This window comes from Crotalus tigris, unplaced genomic scaffold, assembly GCF_016545835.1.
Source record: "Crotalus tigris isolate CLP2741 ecotype Arizona unplaced genomic scaffold, ASM1654583v1 scf7180000018882.255253, whole genome shotgun sequence".
Classification (NCBI taxonomy): Eukaryota; Metazoa; Chordata; class Lepidosauria; order Squamata; family Viperidae; genus Crotalus; species Crotalus tigris.
Genome location: NW_024097255.1, coordinates 33,881 through 53,631, shown reverse-complemented (window position 1 = coordinate 53,631; position 19,751 = coordinate 33,881). Strand labels below are relative to the sequence as shown.

General features: G+C 35.7%; 1 protein-coding gene across 2 annotated transcripts in view; it reads left to right on the top strand.

Moving 5' to 3' along the window:
- The window catches only part of PDIA5 (protein disulfide isomerase family A member 5), a 208,743-nt gene that overhangs the window by 167,793 nt on the left and 21,199 nt on the right, over positions 1 to 19,751 (top strand). For both annotated transcript variants that reach the window (XM_039357247.1, XM_039357246.1), the window contains exons 12-14: positions 10,082 to 10,152; positions 11,395 to 11,558; positions 14,100 to 14,230. In XM_039357247.1, the coding sequence (XP_039213181.1) occupies positions 10,082 to 10,152; positions 11,395 to 11,558; positions 14,100 to 14,230 (366 nt within the window). The remainder of the gene's footprint in view (positions 1 to 10,081; positions 10,153 to 11,394; positions 11,559 to 14,099; positions 14,231 to 19,751) is intronic.

Sequence of the window (19,751 nt, the reverse complement as noted above, 5' to 3'; positions counted from 1 at the left end):
CTGTATTGTGGGGTTTCTGATGACTGATGTCCCAATAAAACTATTTGATGTCATTAAAATACTATATGTTCCTGCCTTTTAAAATGAATTTCCTCTGTTGCCTAGTGCATAATACCAATTAATTTGAAATATGGCTGCAGTTACTTCCCTGTTCAAAAAAATCCAGTATTGTGTAGTCCCTTATTATACATGATGTTGAGCTGGTTCTTTTCTCTGGCTTGTGCCAGAATTGCTTAAGTTAGATTCCATAACATCATGCAGTATGCAAAATGATGCTCTTAGAACAGTACACATTATCTTGAAATAATTTCAAAGTGGTTCTGAAAAAACTTTATAGAAAGCAAAACACATTATTTCTTAACTTGTAAATGGTTTCTTTATTCAAATTCTTAATGATTCTAGTGGTTTCAGAATACTTTGTTTTCTTCCCAGTGGAGCGTATTGCATTATTATGTCTAGGCATTTTATCTGAAATATAGAAGGTAAAAGCATACTTGCTGTGATAGATGATCTTTTGGAAGTATGAAAAAAATTGACCCTTTCCCCCAGCTATTCATTATTATAGAGCAAAATTATATTTTAACCAGATCCACTCGTAAAATATGGTTGAGCATAGTAAAAGACCAAAACATTAGGAATTGTTTTTGACATAAAATAGAATGCATCAGCAAAACCATTAGCCTTATAAAACTTTTGGAAATAAACTCAAATAGAAAAGGGAGATGTGTGAAATTAAAGATTTTTATTTCAATTTGCAATCTTGAGACCAAATTGAAAACATTACAGTTAGGAAGAAAATGCTACTGGTAGCTAGTTGGGAACAATGCCTAAAAATAGCAGACTCATATTTCCACTTGTTTATATTGATAATGTGCTAAAATTTGGTATCATAGAATAGAAACAAGATTATAATTTAAAAGTTCAGATCAGAGTTCTTACAATTAAATGACTCCTAGTAGCACCGGTCAAAAGATAGTAAAATTATTTCATTTTTCTATACCAAGGACATACATATACATATAGTATTAATTAAAATCAATGCCTTGTAATCCGTGGAATTTGGTAAATTGTGTAGGATGGTAATACAAGAAAAAAATTAATATTGAATATTTTTATTTACTTTTCTAATATTAGATTATAATATCTTAAAGCTTCTACAGCCCAGTGAAATAGAGACACAAGAATATATCGATGATTATTACTACAGGCTATAAAATAAGTATCAGTCAACAATAATACCTTTACAAGGATCTGCACTTGTACAGCAATTAACTGATTTGTTGCAGGCTTTGCTGCAAATCTCATAAGTTGTACGTTGTGGGCTTTATACAGCTGTTCCTGTTCCCCGTTTAACCATGTTCAAAAAATAGGAACAATCTGATTAAGCCTGCTGACTTCTCTCCTACCTGTGATTTAACTGAAATGATGTTTTTTCTCTGAAGTATTTTATTTTATTTACTTCTAACGCTGCACAACTCCACAGCAACTCTAGGTGACAAGCAACACTGAAAACAATATGGGAACAATATTACAAACAAGAAAGAATAATTATATGCATGCAGAGCAATAAATCATACAACCTAATGTATGCACTCCCATAAATTTTGCTGCTGTGATCAGACTTGTTTTTCAGAATTTAATTTTATTTAGAAAATTTATAGAATGCTTGAATAGGCAAAGTATTTTTCTAAGTTCTGTGTTACTGAGTTAGAGGGACATGAACTAATGCTTGAATTGTGAGGGATCCTATTTAATCAGATCCTCATGTCTTTTGCCCAAACTAATCTAATCCAGGACTCTTATATAAAAATAATTGTTATTGTTTCAGATCTTAATAACAATGTTACCTGCAGACACCTTTAATGCTGAATTTATTTATTTATTCAATTTCTATAGCCATCCATTTCAATCCAATTGAATCCTAGAGGATTCTTTGATTCATTTTCTTTGATGCCTCATTTATACAATATACTGATTTTTCTTTTTTCTCAATTTAACAGCAGCACATGCCTTGTCAGCAATTCCCCATCTAAATATGTCCATCATAAACGATCTTCTAGAGCCATCTGTACTTACATTTCTTCCCTTTTCCTTTTCCCCAGTTTATCCCTGGTTTCCATGTTGCTTTTTCAAAAATACAATTTTATTGAAGTATTTAAGCACAGTAAAAGCTAAGATGAACTCAACTCAACTGAACTACTGTATCTTCTCCCCATTACCTAACTGTTATTTATATGTAAGCCAGAAATTATCACCTTTTCAGTCCTGGTTCAACAAAAAGTATTTTAGGAGTTGCCAGAAATAACTCATCCCCGATTAAATAGTTCAACTATATATTTTTTCTTTTTGTTCTTCACAATCTTGATCTTTAAATCATTCTAATGAAATCAGACTTTAATCTTTCATCAGTCTTTGGGGTTCAAGAGGAGTCTTCAAAGCTTCCACCCGTCTACTTTGTAGCTCCCATAAAGGACCTCTTGTTGCAACTGTTCCATTTCCAGATCCTTTCTTTGGTTTATCTTTTGCATTCCCATTTTGGTAATCTCCATTTTGTTGTCTATGTCAGGATAAAAGTTTTTTTTTTCACATCATCTTCTAAAATGTATTCATTGAAATCTGTACTCTTTCTGAAATTTTTGCTATTAATATCTCAATCCAATTATCAGAAAATTCTTTAAGATAATATTGTAACCAGCTTAGCCATTTTAACTCTTTTCTACCTGGTACTTTAGTTCCCTCTAGTGTCCGTTCACCAACTTCATTAAGACATAGTTCCTAATATGGGTTTAATTCCATTTCTCTCATTTCTCACAAGTATATTTTAATAATATTCTTGTTTTTCAGACCTTACAGCAAAAAACCCCCAATATTTCAAACCTCTGTGCACTCCCAATCTGTTTAAAGCTCTCCGAAATCACCCCTTCCCCCTCCTTTTTTTTTTCTTTTTGTCAATTGCATATTATTTTAAAATTTAGGTCTCTGTTTAAATTTCTTAAATCCAAAGAAAGTAAAACCCACTAGGTGTCAAATTAAGCTCTCCATTTTGAAAGTCTCTAATACTCATAAAATGGTTAAATCAAGCATTTTCAAATGTGATAAGACAGTGAGTTCAGCTGGCTTGTTGTCCCCCCCCCCCTTTTTTTTTTGAAACACATTTTATTGGTTTTTTAATTCTTAGAACGAAGTGCTCAGGACACACTGTGGTGTTGGGGTAATCAAACATCCAAAAATAAAACCATATATAAATAACTCAACTCAATCATTCAATGTCCCCTTTCTATTTCCCTCAAATAGCATAATACGTTTAAGATGTTCCATTTCTAATTTAAATTTATATAACTGCTAAACCTGTTTTAAAACTGTAAGTTTACAATTACCATAATCAAATTTAACTTTAAATCAACATGTTATCAATTCAGATATCCCTTCCAGATATATTCTAATTCTTAATCTCTCACATCCCTCATTTTATCACAAGTCTCATTTATTTCTTCTTCCACTACACAATACATATTCTAATTAAAATATTAATCTACCCTATACATATATAATCCATCAATCGATCAATCTCTTTAAGACAACTAAATAATATTAAACCTTAAATCATTTCAGTTCATTAAACAAGTCAAATTTCATCCAATTGATTATCATGCCTTATCACATCTATGTTATCAGAAAAAAACATCATCTTACTAATTTAAAACAATTAATTATTGAAACAATCCAAATCTAGAAAGCCACCATTTTTTCCATTCCAATACATAATAATTTTCATCAAAATAAACCTATTATTCCAAAAACTACATTCTTCTTACTTCTAACTCTGAATTGTAGTCCATAAATCAACAGTGCCTTTTAATCCATTACACATAATTTTAAATTTCTCTTTTCAGTCTTATTCTGGCCTTCTTTCTGTGCCAAGCAGGTTTCTATAACCAAGCTTCCCTTTCAGCCGATAGATCTCTCTTTATTGCTTGCAGTGCCTTTTGGAACGATAGGAATCCCATCCTCTGCATTAGGCATCTATTTCTCTCATCCTTAAAGCTTCATTGCTTTAAAGTTTCAAGTCTCAATCTTTGATTATTCTGATCCTCAAAGTTATAGATGGAATGTTTATAAGGTAAAATAAATTCCTCTTTGATCTCAGTTGTTTCCTCTTCTAGTATGTTTTGATTTATAGAATGGTCAGATGTAGTCTGGAAATCAGTTTGAAGATTTGAAGTAAAACTTCTGGTTCTTAATTCTGTACTAAACTCTTTCATTGTAGCACATATTTCTGCAGTAGCCTCATAGATCTTTTCCAATATAAGTTTGCAGTTTAATTGTGAATGAGATTTCTCCATTTTAATAGTAATTGAAGAGAGTCTCTTTTTTCTTTTTGTGGAGGCTGTATTTAATAAAAGTTAAGCAGTATCCACCCCCACAATTCCCACAGCTGCATCAGCTTATCTTTTCTCTTCAAAAGTAATTTGAAGGTCAAGTCTATTCCATCTCCAAAGAATAACCAGAAGTTGCAGTATTAGGTTTTCACCACTAGATGTCCTCAATAGATTAAAAAAATCTTTTCCAGACACCACTTTTTTCCCTTTTTTCTATCTTTTAAAATAAAATGTGGAAAAAGAAATAATCTTCCAGCATAAAATGATAGTACAGCTCTTAGGAAAGAGTTTTTTCTGTACCCCAAAGCAAATGAGAATAAAGTATAGTCTTTGAAATTTTGTTCTATTCTTTTGTTCAACACCTTTCTTCCCAGATATATAGAAGCTGCTTTTTCAAGGCAGGGAAATAATTCCAACAAGGCTCTTATAGGCAAAAAAAAAAAAAAAAAGCAGGATAGAGTGAAGAGAGGAGCAAGGGGAAAGTCTCACCTGGGTTTACCATGGTGGTTCTTAATGCTTAGATGTTCTTTGACTTGCAGTTGAAGCGGCTAGATGATCGGCCATTTTACTGGCCGATCTTCTTCTCCGTCGGCCCTCAGAGTTGGCTCGGACAGCAGGAGGAGCCGCCGCTCCTCCGCAACCGAGCGAAGCCTCGTCGATGGAAGTCGCACCCTCCAGGGTGACTTTCGACCCACATAAGGGTCTACCAGCGGAGGGAAGCTAGCTGACAAGGAGACGAGTCTCTTCGTACGACTAGAGACGCTGTGATCCGGAACCGGAAGTCGGCTTGTTGTCCTTATTAATGACTCCACTACTGCTAAAAGCAAAGATATCATCTGCTTCAGTTTCTGGTGCTCAAACCCTTAGGAGATTGTTGTTTTATGGTCTCCTCATGCGGAGCTGCCATTCAGAGCACACCTGGGTGATCTCCGGTTCTCTCCTCCAGAGAGCTTCAAAGGACCAGTCTGCTTGCTGGTATTTCATTCTACACCATCGTCATCTGCTCATTTTCAGAGACGTCTTCAGTCCACCATGACTCACAGTGGAAGCCCCATTTCAATGTTCCCTTTTGAGCCTTTCGTCATTCCCATATTGCTGCTATAGGTAGCCTTTAACTTATTATCATAATGAAGCCAAGAATTTCTGTCAAAAGTCATGATGGTCATAAGTCAAGGCACCCACCTAACCAGACCCAAACTTCTAACTTTTTTTTGTGGTGAATACCACAGTCCAGTTTTCAAACTATGTCAATACTCACTTAAATGCAAAAAGGACATCTCACTGAAAAATGCATACCATTCACAGAAAAAAATAATCACAATCAAGTTGTAAGCCTTTTTGGTTATTCAAACATATTGGGACACATTGGGCTTAACATGCTGTTGGAGAGTTTTCTTTGAAAACCAAGAGGAGTTTAGCAGCAAGGAATCTAAAACTGTTTAGGGAGTCATGATGAGCAGTGACAGGGATGTAAACAGCTCTGAGATTTTGTCTTTTATAGTTAACTATTAAATCCTCCTAGCATATTTGTGAGAATAAAACAAACCCCTTTAAGAGGAGTAGAATAGCAAAGAAAGGTGGATTGGTTTGCATTGATGTTTTTCTGGAAATTAAATTAATATGCAATAATAAAGGAATGAAAGATTCTAGGAAATATGCATAAAGTATCCAAATAGGGAACAGCTTTGTATCAAAATTGTTTTCCCCCGTTCATCATTGAATGAATGAAGGAAATACTTAATGAAAATAATCCAGTTCATATTCATTTATTACATTTGATCACCGAGGCCAATATTGTTTATATCTTCTTAGCTGAAAAAGAAAAAAAAAACCTCTTACATTCCATAAACTAATCATGTCTAGCCAGAACAGTGTGTGTGTGTGTGTCTGCGTGCGCACGCGCACGCACGCACGTTTCCATAGGCTGTAAGCAGAATGATAAATGTATTGATATAAGTAGAATTATGGAAAAGGAAGTCATATGACCCTCACACTAACCCTATTTAAATGAGCCCTTAAATCTGTAAACCACCCAGAATCATCACTTGTCTAAATTTGGTAATTAATTAAAAGTAAATAAAACCTGGCTCCCCTCCCCAATAACTTGGAGTAGTGTCATTTGTAGACCCCAAGTAGGATGTTTGTTTGGGTAGTAATTATACTCCACTTACAATTGTTTGTTTCATATGGTTTCTGCATTATTTTATTATTGTTGTTTCATATTGTGTGGCATCCAGAATTGAAACAGAGGCAAGCAGTTCTGAAAATGCAATAAATAAATGAATAAATAAATCTGGTGAGTACTTGATGGTGCAATCTGTTCTACTTTGCTTTGTTCTTTTGTCTACTCTGACATACAAACACTAGAGTAATGGCTGGCTACATGTTCCCTAAAATTATGAAACCGATGCTTGTTTCATTCTGTTGTGTGATAGCCTGTTTGTGGTTCCAGGAAAGATGGTGACATACATGAATATATTCTCATTTTCAAAAAGCCCCAACAATAAATACAAGTAAAAACAGATGAGGATTTTTTTTTTATCCACAAGGTGTATGGCAAGAGTAAAAGTCTGAAAAAATGACTTCCTTGAAAGATTGCCTTCAAGAAACAAGTTTTTTCAAATCTTGATGGATGCTCAGATGTACGTAATTCCAGTTACTAGGCATGAAAGAAAAAAATGGAGCTGAAAATACTGATATAACACTTCCATAACTTTAATGAAATATGCTTGTTTACTCCCCACTTACAAACTCAGTGTAAGTGCAGTCTAAAGAAGCACAGATCTGTTGCAGAGAGCATGGAAATCAGTTCCAATGTAAAAGGACTCATTTTTATTGCATTTTTCCTCTGGCTGTGTGATTAAATTAAATTCAGATATGTGTTTCAGAGTATTTTATAAAATGTGTGCTGTCAAAGACAACTGCACTTTCCTGCACTTGAAAAGAGCAGAGGTATAGTGAATAAGGTGTTGAATTGTGACTGGGAAGACCCAGGGTCATGTCTAGCATTAGCTATGTAAACACTCTGGGTAACTCTGGTAAAAAGAGAATAAAACTAACAGGGAATAAAGGGAATAAAACTAATAAATAAATAAATAGAACAAGCAGAAAGAGACACTAATAAGGACAATAACTCCATATAATCAAGACCAAAATAGCTAATGGGGAGTAAAATTTAGAGAACCAAAACACTGTAGTTTAAAAGAATCGTATCCTATTATCTCTGATGCTTTATCAGAAGAAACATTGTCAAATATTTCACCCGCGAATTACAGTACTGAATATATTTACATATCAATATTTTTGAAGAGGATATTAAACTGAAGTATTTAAAAATTATTCTGAGAAAAAGATGAAATTGCCCAATTGTGTGGAGAAAGGAGGTAAGATATATGGAGAGTTTTACATTTGACTGTTTTAAATTTCTTTTTTAGTTATTTAATAAAGCATATTGCTTTGGAAAACTATTGGAAGAAGCTAAGGGGCTGAAGTGGTGAAGGATAAAAAATATTTCTTCACTTCCATAACTACTGTAGAATAAGCTTGATATACTGTAGAAATCATTACTAAGATATAATCAGATTCGAGAGGAGTTTTTCTCCACCTGTTTTCTAATCATCTTCTGATGTGCTTCACTGCTCTCATCTGAGGTGTATTTCAAGGAGCCAGTGGGCTCGGCACAATTTATTTATTTACTGAAATTTGTATGTTTTCCCAGTCAAGGGCTCTGGACACCTCATAGATACGTGAATTCCAAAATCAACTGTCAGTAACAATTCTACAGTAAAACAGAACATTCACACAAGTATAAATGAGACATAAGAGTTAGCAGTCCCAGTGTAGCAGTCCCTTGCATAAATCAGTATCTTTACTACCTTTTGGAAGATTAAAGAGAGAGAAGGCCAACTTGACATTGGGAGGCAAGTTGTTCCATATGGCTAGAGAAAGTGTTCGGGAATAATCAAATCAGCTACCTGGGACATTTCCTCATTTCACAAAGTAACATAGGACCAATGTTTTCTGGAATCCATTGGCAACTATTAGTCTCCAAGCAAGAATCATCAACTACAAATTTACAAAATAACCGTTTCAAATGTTGTTTTCAAACTGAATGTTACATTAAACAATTTCTTTAAAAAATAGTGAATGTGGACTTGTAGGAGAAATCTCCCTCACAATTTTCCCCCAATTTGTCTACACCAGAGATCAGCTCACAATTATGTAGAAACAAATATTGCTTACTATGATATGCGAAGCAACCACTTTCCCTAATGCAGTTGATTGAAAAACAGGCAGACAGACCAACTGGTCAAGAAAAAGTCTTCTGATATTACTGAAGTGAACTGAGAAGAATGACTTAGGATAATACACTTCCCTTTCTACTCTCTTTTCATGTATTCCTCAAGGGTCTTGAAATTCATATGATGGGTGAATATGTGTATAAAAATGCTCTGTAGAATTTATCAGAACCAAAAGGCTGTGGACCATTTCTCTGTGAAGTGAGAGGAGATTCTTGTTTAGTGACTTCACCCTGTAGGACAAAGAAGATAATAGGAGCTAGCAAAAGGCATGTAAAAAACAAAGAGCACTAAATAGAACGAACAACCACCTACTTTTCACTGAATCACAGCACTGATATACAGTTCCCTGGGCTGAAAGGTAGCCATTTCATGTGCATTCAAGTGAGTCTCAAAGGAATACTGTAAACTCTCTAATGTAAAAATGTATCTGCCTGCTGTAGCACCCGTCTTTCGGTTCTAACTCTCAAACCTAGTTTAATGTACAGTTTAATACAGGGGTCCCCAAACCCTGGGCCTCGGCCCGTTACCGGGCCGTGGCCTATTTGCAACAGGGCTGCGAGAGCCGCAGACTAGCGCACAAATGTGCGCATAATTTGACTCATGTAGATGGTGAGCTGGCATGCAGATGCATGCATACACAGCTCAACTAGTTGAGCTGCATGTGCTTCCATGTGTGCACTAGCCGACCCCTCGTGCAAGTTGAGCTGTGCCCGCGAATGTGTCCCAACACGCTGCTCATGTGGCCCAGTTTCCCTCTACCCTTTCAGCCAAGCCGCAAAGGTTGGGGACCGCTAGTTTAATAGATTCAACTGGAACTCCTGTTACAAATTTCATTGACAGCCATGAATTCAGTGACTGTCCTAAGAATGGTGTTTTTTCTTTCTGCTTTAGCCTTTACTGTCCTGTCTTCAAGTGATATGAACTATCATGAATAGAATGTCTTATAGACATAATGCAAAAATCCATTATCAATTTTTAAGCAATAATAGAGATAAATAACATATTTAATTGTCTGCCTTTATTTGAAATACAGTTTTCAGATACTTGCAAATTGGAGGATTATGGTGCTGCTAGTCAGATATCCATTCTCAGAGAAACATGGTAAATTTCATTTTTAAGCAAAGCAAAAACTTTCCAGTTAAATAAAAAAGCTTTTATGTGGCATCATAATACTAATCTAAATGTTTCAGTCTAGAGGACAAATAAAACAAATCCATTATATAGTATGTTTATACAGGAACTGATGCAAACATCTTAAAATATGTTGGCAATTTTTAACCCTATAGATTAAAGCAGCTTTCTTTGGAAACTCTGATTTTGGTGAAATGTAGCAGGCCAATACTTTTTGCTAAAAAAAAAAAAAACACACACACACCAACCTTCTAAACTTTTCTTTGTCAGGGTGTGGACATTGTAAGAAAATGAAGCCAGAATATGAGAAAGCCGCAGAGATACTCCATGCAGACAATAATGTAAGCTAATTTCCTTTCCATTTTCAAATGATACATAATAAGTAACTGAAATAATAAAAATGTTCTTGTTGCAATTATTTCATCTTCCCAAGGGTTTGCAAAAAAGATAATTTCAAAGTATAATCTCACTGGTAATGCATGAGTTATGCCAAAATTATTAGGAAGAACATTGTGTGTTTAAACACAAACAGAAAAAAACATGTTATATTCAGCCATTGAACCTTCTGTTGTGCATAATATGAGAAACCTCAAATGTACCAGACTTCTTTGTTTCCTCTATTAATTACAAATTTCAGGTTTAATGTAAAAAAATTGAGAAAACAATGGCTTGGATTTTTGCCATTTACAGGTGTGCTAATAAGAACCTTTCCACTTTAAGCATTTAAGTTTTCATTTCAATGTATGTGTATCTAGAAGATCAATTATGCTGATTAGTCGTGTCTTAAGTAGGAACAGCTCTTCACTTAGGCACTTAATACCTTTTTCATGTTATCTTAAACCTCTCTTTCTCTAATGGTTCAAGGGCTTGAGACAGAAAGTGGATAGAATTTGGGATTTCAATATTTGAGACAACTCCCTTGTGCATTTGTCAATCCAAGCATGTATGGAACTTATTCCACATTATATATAATGCATAGTTTCTTACTGAGTGCTGTTTATTGTATTTTAGCTACATTTTATTACTGTTAAATTGGATTATTTTATTATTTTTTAAATTTCTCTTGACTTGATTAATTGATTTAAAGCTTCATAAGATTTGTGATAAATTTTGCAATTCTGGAAAAGACCATCAGGAAAGGTCTTCTCTTCAAATGGCATTTATGTAAGCATGTGTATGTAAAATTACTTTAACCAAAGCCCAAGAACCCATCATTATACAAGTTCTTCAGGCTTGATCACTACTATTAGCTGTGAACTATTCACCAGCTTAATGTTTATTTCTTGGTACTATTTTTTCCCTTCCCTTGACAGCATTAAATTAAATACTGTAATTAAACAAATGTTTTGTTAATTGGTTGGACATTTTCAGAAGGATTATCCTTGAGTGGATAATGGGTTTGTCATAACAAAACTTGTAAAACTCTCCAGAGTTGGTGATGATGAAAGATTCCAAAGCATTTGTATTGCCTTTCTAAAGTTATTGTAAATTGTAGATAACTACTCTGTAAGTTCAGAGTCTCCATTTATGTGCATTGTTCACAACTTAGGATATACTATTACAGGCATTGCTTTATATTGCAGAAACCAGGTGTTTTGGCAGCAGTAGATGCAACTGTCAGCAAAGCTGTGGCAGAAAAATTTCACATATCAGGATTTCCAACCCTCAAGTTCTTTCAGGATGGAGAAGAGAAATACACCTTGCCTCACCTCCGTACAAAGAGTAAAATTGTGGAATGGGTGCTAAAGTAAGTGATCTCAACAATGAAATATTTGGAAATAATCAAGTTGTTCCTAGTTACTATTTTGGAAGTCTGAAAACATAGCATAGGCTTGCTTGTTCTTCCAGTCTAGTTCCTGTAATTTGCACAGATCAGAGTATTGCTCTGAAACTTGAAATCAGTTCTCACTTCAGACTATAGTATTGATCTGGTGATGATTTGGATATAAACTATGGACAGTACAGTGCAAATAAACAGGGAAGGAGTGACCATTCAACTCCAACATGCATTTGTGATGCTCCAGACCGACCTGCAAAATTCATGTGTGAAGCAAATCATTTCATCTGCATATGTTCCCAAGTAGACATATATTAAAAATGCACTTTGTCAAGGATGAGGTATTTGCCAGGAAGGGGAACTGAAACTGTTGACCAGGAAACATGAAAACTGCTGTCTATCCATAAATAGTACTCTTACTAGGTGATACTACCAACACCTGGCATCAAGAAGTCTGTCCTGTTGTTACTCAGAACAGCAAGACACCTGTTTTCTGAATGGCCATATCTCCAAGGCAACTTCTGTGCAGTATTGCTCATGATATTTTTCAGAAACAAAGATATGTTTATGATTTCAAAAAAGTTGACCACCAATGTCTTTGGTCATAAAAGCCATATACCTCTAGATTGGATTAATGAGCTATCAATTATTTTGTTTTGAATTAGGTTAAAAAAATCTTTATCCCAAGCCCCTAATTTGGGGAATTGTAGACAAATATTGTGAGCTGAGCCTCAAGGTATGTAGAAAGATGCAATTCAAGAATATGGTATTTATACTAGCGTTCTTGTTAATATTTGGTACAGTACCATAGTAGCATTCTAGTTGAATATTCATAATTAAAGTTGTTAATCAACCAGGAGCAAATTGTACCCTTTTAAGAAAATGGTAAATTTATGGATTAAAATTGTTTATTATGTACAACTGGGTCACTTACATAGAAGAATATACAAGTGCCATTTTGGAAGAAGTTATTAATTCTTAATCTCAAAAAGGTTTTAATTAATAGTATTTGGCTGCTTTATTAGTTGTACCTCTTGAAAACCAGTTTAATTAATTTGGCATCATACTAGCTTTATGCAAGAATTTAGAGCATAAAACCTCAATGCTAATACCTTGCCTGTATTAGTTCAGCTAGGTTTCCATGGAAAGCCTGTTTGTCACAGAACAGGTAATGGAAGAGCTGTTGTTGGATTGCTCCCAGGGCTGAGCTGTAAATAGGATGGAAAATTTGTTATTTTGGACTATTAACACAGTATTCAAATTACATTCGTATCTCAATCTGCTTATATAAACTCACTGTATTTCCTAATGTAACAAAGATAGAAGCCAACAAAAGGAGGTATTGGAATAATAAAAGAAAAGACTAAATCTTTTTTTCAATACACATCCTGTTTTTCACTTTCATAAGGTAACATCATTATCATAACTTAACTAGGTTAATGTTTGCTTTTGAAATAGCTTTTTAGGCACTGCAGTTCCACTTATTACTATTTGGTGTATGATGACACCATGGCAGAACAAAAGTAAACATATATACACAGTCCACATAATTATAAGTAAAACTTTTATAAGGGCATGGCAGTGCCGTCATAACTGGTTGTCCAATTCAGCTATCCAGGCGGTGATCACCTATGGCATTGCTTCATGCAGATTTTCTAGGGAACCAGAGAATGCACGCTGTGAGCAGTCTTGCACAATATATTTAATAGTTTGCATATCAGCGTCACAATTGCAGCAAGAGAGTTATTTATATTTATTTATTTATGAGACTTATATACCGCTTTAAGTGCAAGCACTCTCTAAGCAGTGTACACCAGTAAGCAATGTATGTATATATTTACATTGCCCCCAGCAATCTGGATCCTCATTTTACCTACCCCGGAAGGATGGAAGGCTGAGTCAACCTTGAGCCGGTGAAATTTGAACTGCTGACCTGCTGAACACAGTCAGCTAAAGTGGCCTGCAGTACTGCACTCTAACTGCTGTGCCACCTCGGCTCTATTGCCATTGATACTTCTTAATTATTAATGAATTAATAATAGATAACATTAATTATCTGCCAGCTTAACACTACAGTTAGGCTATCAAGATAAACTAGAGCTCTTCATAATGAGAGCTAGCCTTAACAACTCTCATTTTGATGGATTGGTACCCAAAAGAGTACAATTAGCCCTATTTTTACTTGAAATGACCCTAACCCAAGAGTCCTAACTCAAGGCTCGTTCCCACAAGACATGCTTATGCTTGAGTTTGATTTGTTAGATTAACTGTGATCAGTTAAAAAAACAAACAAAAAACTTCCAGGCTCTTATGCCCATTATGGAGGAATAGGAAATGTACAATCTTGTCTCTGGGTAATAATTCCTAGTTTACCTTGATATCTGAACTAATTGTGCTCCCTGAAATAGAATATATAATTAAAATATATTATGGATGCACATTTGGAACAAATATATACTATAGGCCCCTGCTTACAAAAATGTTGCAATGTGTTCTTTTTTCTCTCTTCAGTCCTCAGGCACCTCCTCCACCTGAACCAACTTGGGAAGAAAAGCAAACAAGTGTTATCCATCTTGCAGGTGAAGACTTCCGAGAATTTTTGAAGAAAAAGAAGCACACTCTCGTAATGTTTTATGCTCCATGTAAGTGGATGTTGTACTATAAAATATTGAACATTCATCTATATTGAATATCAGCAGAAAGAGAAATGGTTTTCTAGTGTTTTTGAATTAGCTAAGCGTGGTTTAATTATTTTGTTCAGTTGGAACCACAGCTGGGTGGCAGAGCACACCTCTTTCATTAGAATATCTTGGGTTACTCTTCTACTTTCTGACAATGCAGCAGCAAAGGGCAAAAGGAACAACGTCATGACTTTGGAGCAAGGATGCTTTGCACTGCATTATTTGCAACAAAAAGCACTTGAACCCAATCTCAACAATGCGGCTGAAAGCAGTCAGCACGTGGCTTTTGTCAATGTTAATACTAACCAGTTAACCAAAGCAGTATAGATAACTCCCTCCCCCCACAGGTCATCACATGTTGGGTTCTGCAGGATGTCCTGAAGATGATCTCAGAGATCAAGAAGCAGTAAATTAAACTATATGAGTATACTGAAACTAAAAAAGAAGAAGAAGAAAACAAAAGACAATTAAACTAAAATGGAAGGTGGGATTGCTTACCGGCACCAGCAATAATAAAAACAATAGGAGCAATGAGCCACAATCCTCATCCTGCTTAGACTGCCTCCCACAAGCAGCAACCAAATGACTGGAATGACTCCCGAGAGTGGCTGTCTAAAGGCCTGCTGCTTACGGTAATTCCAAGACCACTTCAGATCACCTCACCCAGCTAAGCTGATAGATAGCAGCAGGAATATGACTGGTAGCTAATGAAGGTATTTATTTTGGATATAAGCTGAAGATGAAATGTTTGTTCTCTACAGTAAGAAAGGATTCATATTTCAAGAATAGGACTTCTGGGGTATTTTAAAATAGGTGCAACAATGGTTTTGATAGAGATGTCCACTTAACTTCTGTACTCCTGTGGTGTATAATGCTGCCTCCTTGAAATAATGGATAGCTTAATCCTCACTTAGTAAAAGGTAAATAAATACTTGTTTAACTTCTATCATTTCATTAGTTTATAAAGGTTAGATTGGGTACTCCACAGACTCAAGTTTATGGTTTTCGCTCTGATATATCTGAAATAAGCATATTAGGGCTGTGCATCTCCTTAATTATAGTTGGACTGTTTTAAGAAAAATGCGTATTAATAGTCTTACCCTATAATAAGGATAGGTTACAGTTACTACCAAAAAGGAGTTATTAGCTGACTTCTGAATCACATTTAGTCACATCTATACTTTTAATTACAGCCGCAAAATATTTAAACAAGTTTCTTTAATAATTTCTTGCACTCAAAGGCACTATTTCTTCAGTTTTATTTTAGATGAGTGTGTACATATGTGCTGTATCTTTGATATATATATAATACACTCATATTCAGTAGCTTTTTTCTTAATCAAACACTGTAGGGAATCACATCTCAGCTTGCAGTGAGATAATTATAAAGAAAAACAGAAGTACAAATAATTGCGCATTGAAATTGCTCTCCTTGTGTACTAATAATGTGCCTTCTGTTAAAATATGATTTTATTTATCATTTGTTCAATCATGGGACTTCTTGGAGTGTTTATTCCTACCATTTATTACTAACTTGATTTGCTTTAATACAGAAGAACTGCTAACATTGCCATGGTATTTTGGTTTAAATAATTTTCTTTCTCAACTCTGAACCACGTCCAACATTAGTGAAGCTTGTTAACTGAAACTTTCTTACTGTGTTCATCAGAGACCTAGAAACATCTTATGTGATTAGGTTTGTTTGTAGATTGGAACAGTTCAGTTCAACTCAGTACTTTTTAAAGTACTTTTTTAAAGATTGCATTTGGTTTAAGCAAAGCATCTTTGCAGATATTACATTATCTGCTACATCTTCATAAATCAATACTGGGAACCCAGAAAACCTGTAGGAAACTATTTCATAAATAGTTTTCTTTCATTTTTCAGATTGCAGAAGTAGTACCTGCAAACTTCTTCTCTGAGACTTTGCAAACAAATGTTGCTGCATAGAGGTCAGGATTTTAACTGATCCTTTTCTCTCCCTACTCTTCAATAGCTTGAGAGTATCCATCCTTCTAAAGTTGATGGGTTTATTCTTATCAGCTGGCCATATTCTTAGATTGCATGGTGAATTTTGCTCCTGAGTTTGTTTTGGTTTTGAGAGAGTAGGAGATCAGATAAGATACACCAGGGTGGCTATATTAGAATATTGTGCTCTCTCATTGCTTTCTGTGGATATTTAAAAATACCTTCTTGGTATGAATTACTATACCAGCCTATTCATATAATGGGTTAGTTCGTGTCTTCCTCTCTCTCTTCCTTTTTCTACACAACACTCTTAATCACTGTACCATATCCCTCTCTTTCAAACAACTAGATGTGAATCATTATAGTATAGGAGTTAATACTAGGAAAGATATGAAGTCTGAAGAGCAAGACTTCAAAATAGCATAGGTTGTATCTTGCTCAATAGTAGCAACTGTGAAAGGGATCTTGGAGTCCTCATGGACAATCACTTAAATATGAGCCAGCAGTGTGCTGCAGCTGCCAAAAAAGCCAACATAGGGCTAGGCTGCATTAACAGAGGGATAGAATCAAGATCACATGAAGTGTTAATACCACTTTACAATGCCTTGGTAAGGCCACACCTGGAATACTGCATCCAGTTTTGGTCACCATGATGTGAAAAAGATGTTGAGACTCTAGAAAGTAAAGTACAGAGAAGAGCAACAAAGATGATCAGAGGACTGGAGGCTAAAACATATAAAGAATGGTTGCTGCAGTTGGGTATGAAGAGAAGGACAAGGGGTGATATAGCAGTGTTCCAATATCTCAGGGGTTGCCACAAAGAAGAGGGAGTCAAGCTATTCTCCAAAGCGCCTGAAGGCAGGACAAGAAGCAACAGATGGAAACTAATCAAAGAGAGAAACAACCTAGAACTAAGGAGAAATTTCCTGACAGAACAATTAATCAGTGGAACAACCTGCCTCTAGAAGCTGTGAATGCTCCAACACTGGAAGTTTTTAAGAAGAGACTGGACAGCGATTTGTCTGAAATCGTATAGGTTTCCTGCCTGAGCAGGGTGTTGGACTAGATAACCTCCAACAACAACAACATCATCATCATCATCATCATTATTATTAATCATCGCACGGTCAGACAGATGTTCAGACTGGATTTGGCATTTTTGTCTACCTATCGAGTCCTTACCAAGGACCTGGGATAGGCAGATGTGGATGATTGATGGTATTACAGAATTATTATTATTATTATTATTATTATTATTATTATTATTATTATTATTGATCATCGCACAGTCAGCCAGATGTTCAGACTGGATTTGGCATTTTGTCTACCTATCGAGTCCTTACCCAGGACCTGGGATAGGCAGATGTGGATGTTTGATGATATTACAGGTATCGTCGCAGGATGGAAGCAGTTCCTAGTAAGGCCGCCTTTTGCAATTGACTAATAGCGAATTTGTCAATGTCAATGGTGTTCAAGTGGTGCTCCAGTTGTTCTGGGATTGCACCCAAGGAGCCTATTACTATTGGTACTACCCTTGCTTGCTTTTGCCACAGTCTTCTTATTTCTATTTGTAGGTCTTTGTATTTTGTTATCTTCTCCAGTTCTTTCTCATCTATTCTGCTGTCTCCAAGTACTGCCACGTCCACTATCCAGACTTTTTTGTCTTTCTTATCGACAATTGTTAAGTCTGGGGTGTTATGTTGCAGGTGCTTGTCTGTTTGAATTCTGAAGTCCCAGAGCAGTTTAATTGTATCATTTTCTATGACTTTCTCAATTTTATGATCCCACCAGTTCTTGCTTACAGGCAAATGATATTTTTTTGCAGATCTTCCAATGCATCATTGTTGCTACTTTGTCATGCCGCTGCTTGTAGTCAGTCTGTGCAATCTTCTTGCAACAGCTTACCAGGTGGTCCATTGTTTCTTCAGCTTCTTTGCATAGGCGGCACTTACTGTCTGTTGCTCTCTTCTCAATTTTGACTTTATATGCATTTGTCCTTAAGGCTTGGTCTTGTGCAGCCAGAATTAGTCCCTCGGTCTCCTTCTTCAATTTTCCTGATCTTAGCCATTGCCAGGTCTTATTATTATCTGCTTTCCCAGCTATTTTTTTAATGTATTGGCCATGTAGTGCTTTGTCTTCCCATGCCTCTATTCTGTTCTTCATTTGGTCTTTCTTGTAGGCCAGTTTGGTCTCTCCAGTAGTTAGTAAGCCTTCCTGATATACTAATTTCAGTGCATCTTCATCATTGTTCTTCAGATATTCTTCCAAAGCCATTTTTTCTTCTTCAACCATCTGATGTACTTGTAGCATTCCACGCCCACCTATTTGCCTTGGTAGATAAAGTCTATCAATGTCACTGCGTGGATGAAGGGCATGATTCATTGTCATTATTTTTCTGGTCTTCCTATCCATTGCTTTTAGTTCTGCTTGAGTCCAGTCCACTATTCCAGCTGTGTACCTAATGACTGGGATTGCCCAGGTGTTGATTGCCTTTATGGTATTTCCTCCATTGAGTTTGGACTTTAAGATCTTCTTCACTCTCTTGATGTATTCACCTCTAATCTTTTTCTTGACTTCAGTGTGCTTGATGTTGTCAGCTTGAAGGATACCCAAGTATTTGTAGTACTCTTCCTCATCCAGACTCTTAATGTTATTTTCGTGGGGCATCTTGATTCCTTCAGTTTTCACTATTTTTCCTTGTTTGATAGTAAGTGTGGCACATTTGTCCAAGCCAAACTCCATAACAATATCTTGGCTATATATACGGACAGTGTTGAGCAGCGATTCTATTTCAGATGATGTTTTTCCATACAGCTTCAGATCATCCATGTAAAGGAGATGGGATAGTCTGATAGATGTTTTTGATGTTTGATAGCCATGTCCTGAGTTATTCAGTATTGTTGACAGAGGAAACAGTGCAATAACAAATAGTAATGGTGACAATGAATCTCCTTGAAATATTCCTCTCTTGATATTAACCTCTCCCAGTCTCTCACCATTGATCTGCAACTGTGTCTTCCATTGTGCCATCGATCTTTGCACAAATTTTCTGATGTTTCTACTGACTCCTGTTATTTCTAGGCACTTGATTATCCAGTCATGTGGCAGAGAGTCAAATGCCTTTTTGTAGTCAATCCATGCCACATTCAGGTTGGTCTTCCTTTTCTTGCAGTTTTCCAATATCATTTTGTCTATTAGGAGTTGATCTTTTGTTCCTCTGCTATTGGGGCGGTTTCCTTTCTGCTCAGGTGGAAAGAGATTGTTTTCAACTAGATGCTGTTGTACTGCATCAGCTACCACACCAGTTAGTAATTTGAAAGTTGTTGGTAAGCAGGTAATTGGCCTGTAGTTGCCTGGTGTTGCCCCTTTTGCTGGATTTTTCATTATTAGGTAGGTTTTCCCAGTTGTTAGCCACTTTTCAATTTCTCCTCCTTGTAGTATATTGTTGAACTGCTTGGCAATGAGTGGGTGTATAACAGTTAGATGTTTCAACCAAAACCCATGCAGTTCATCT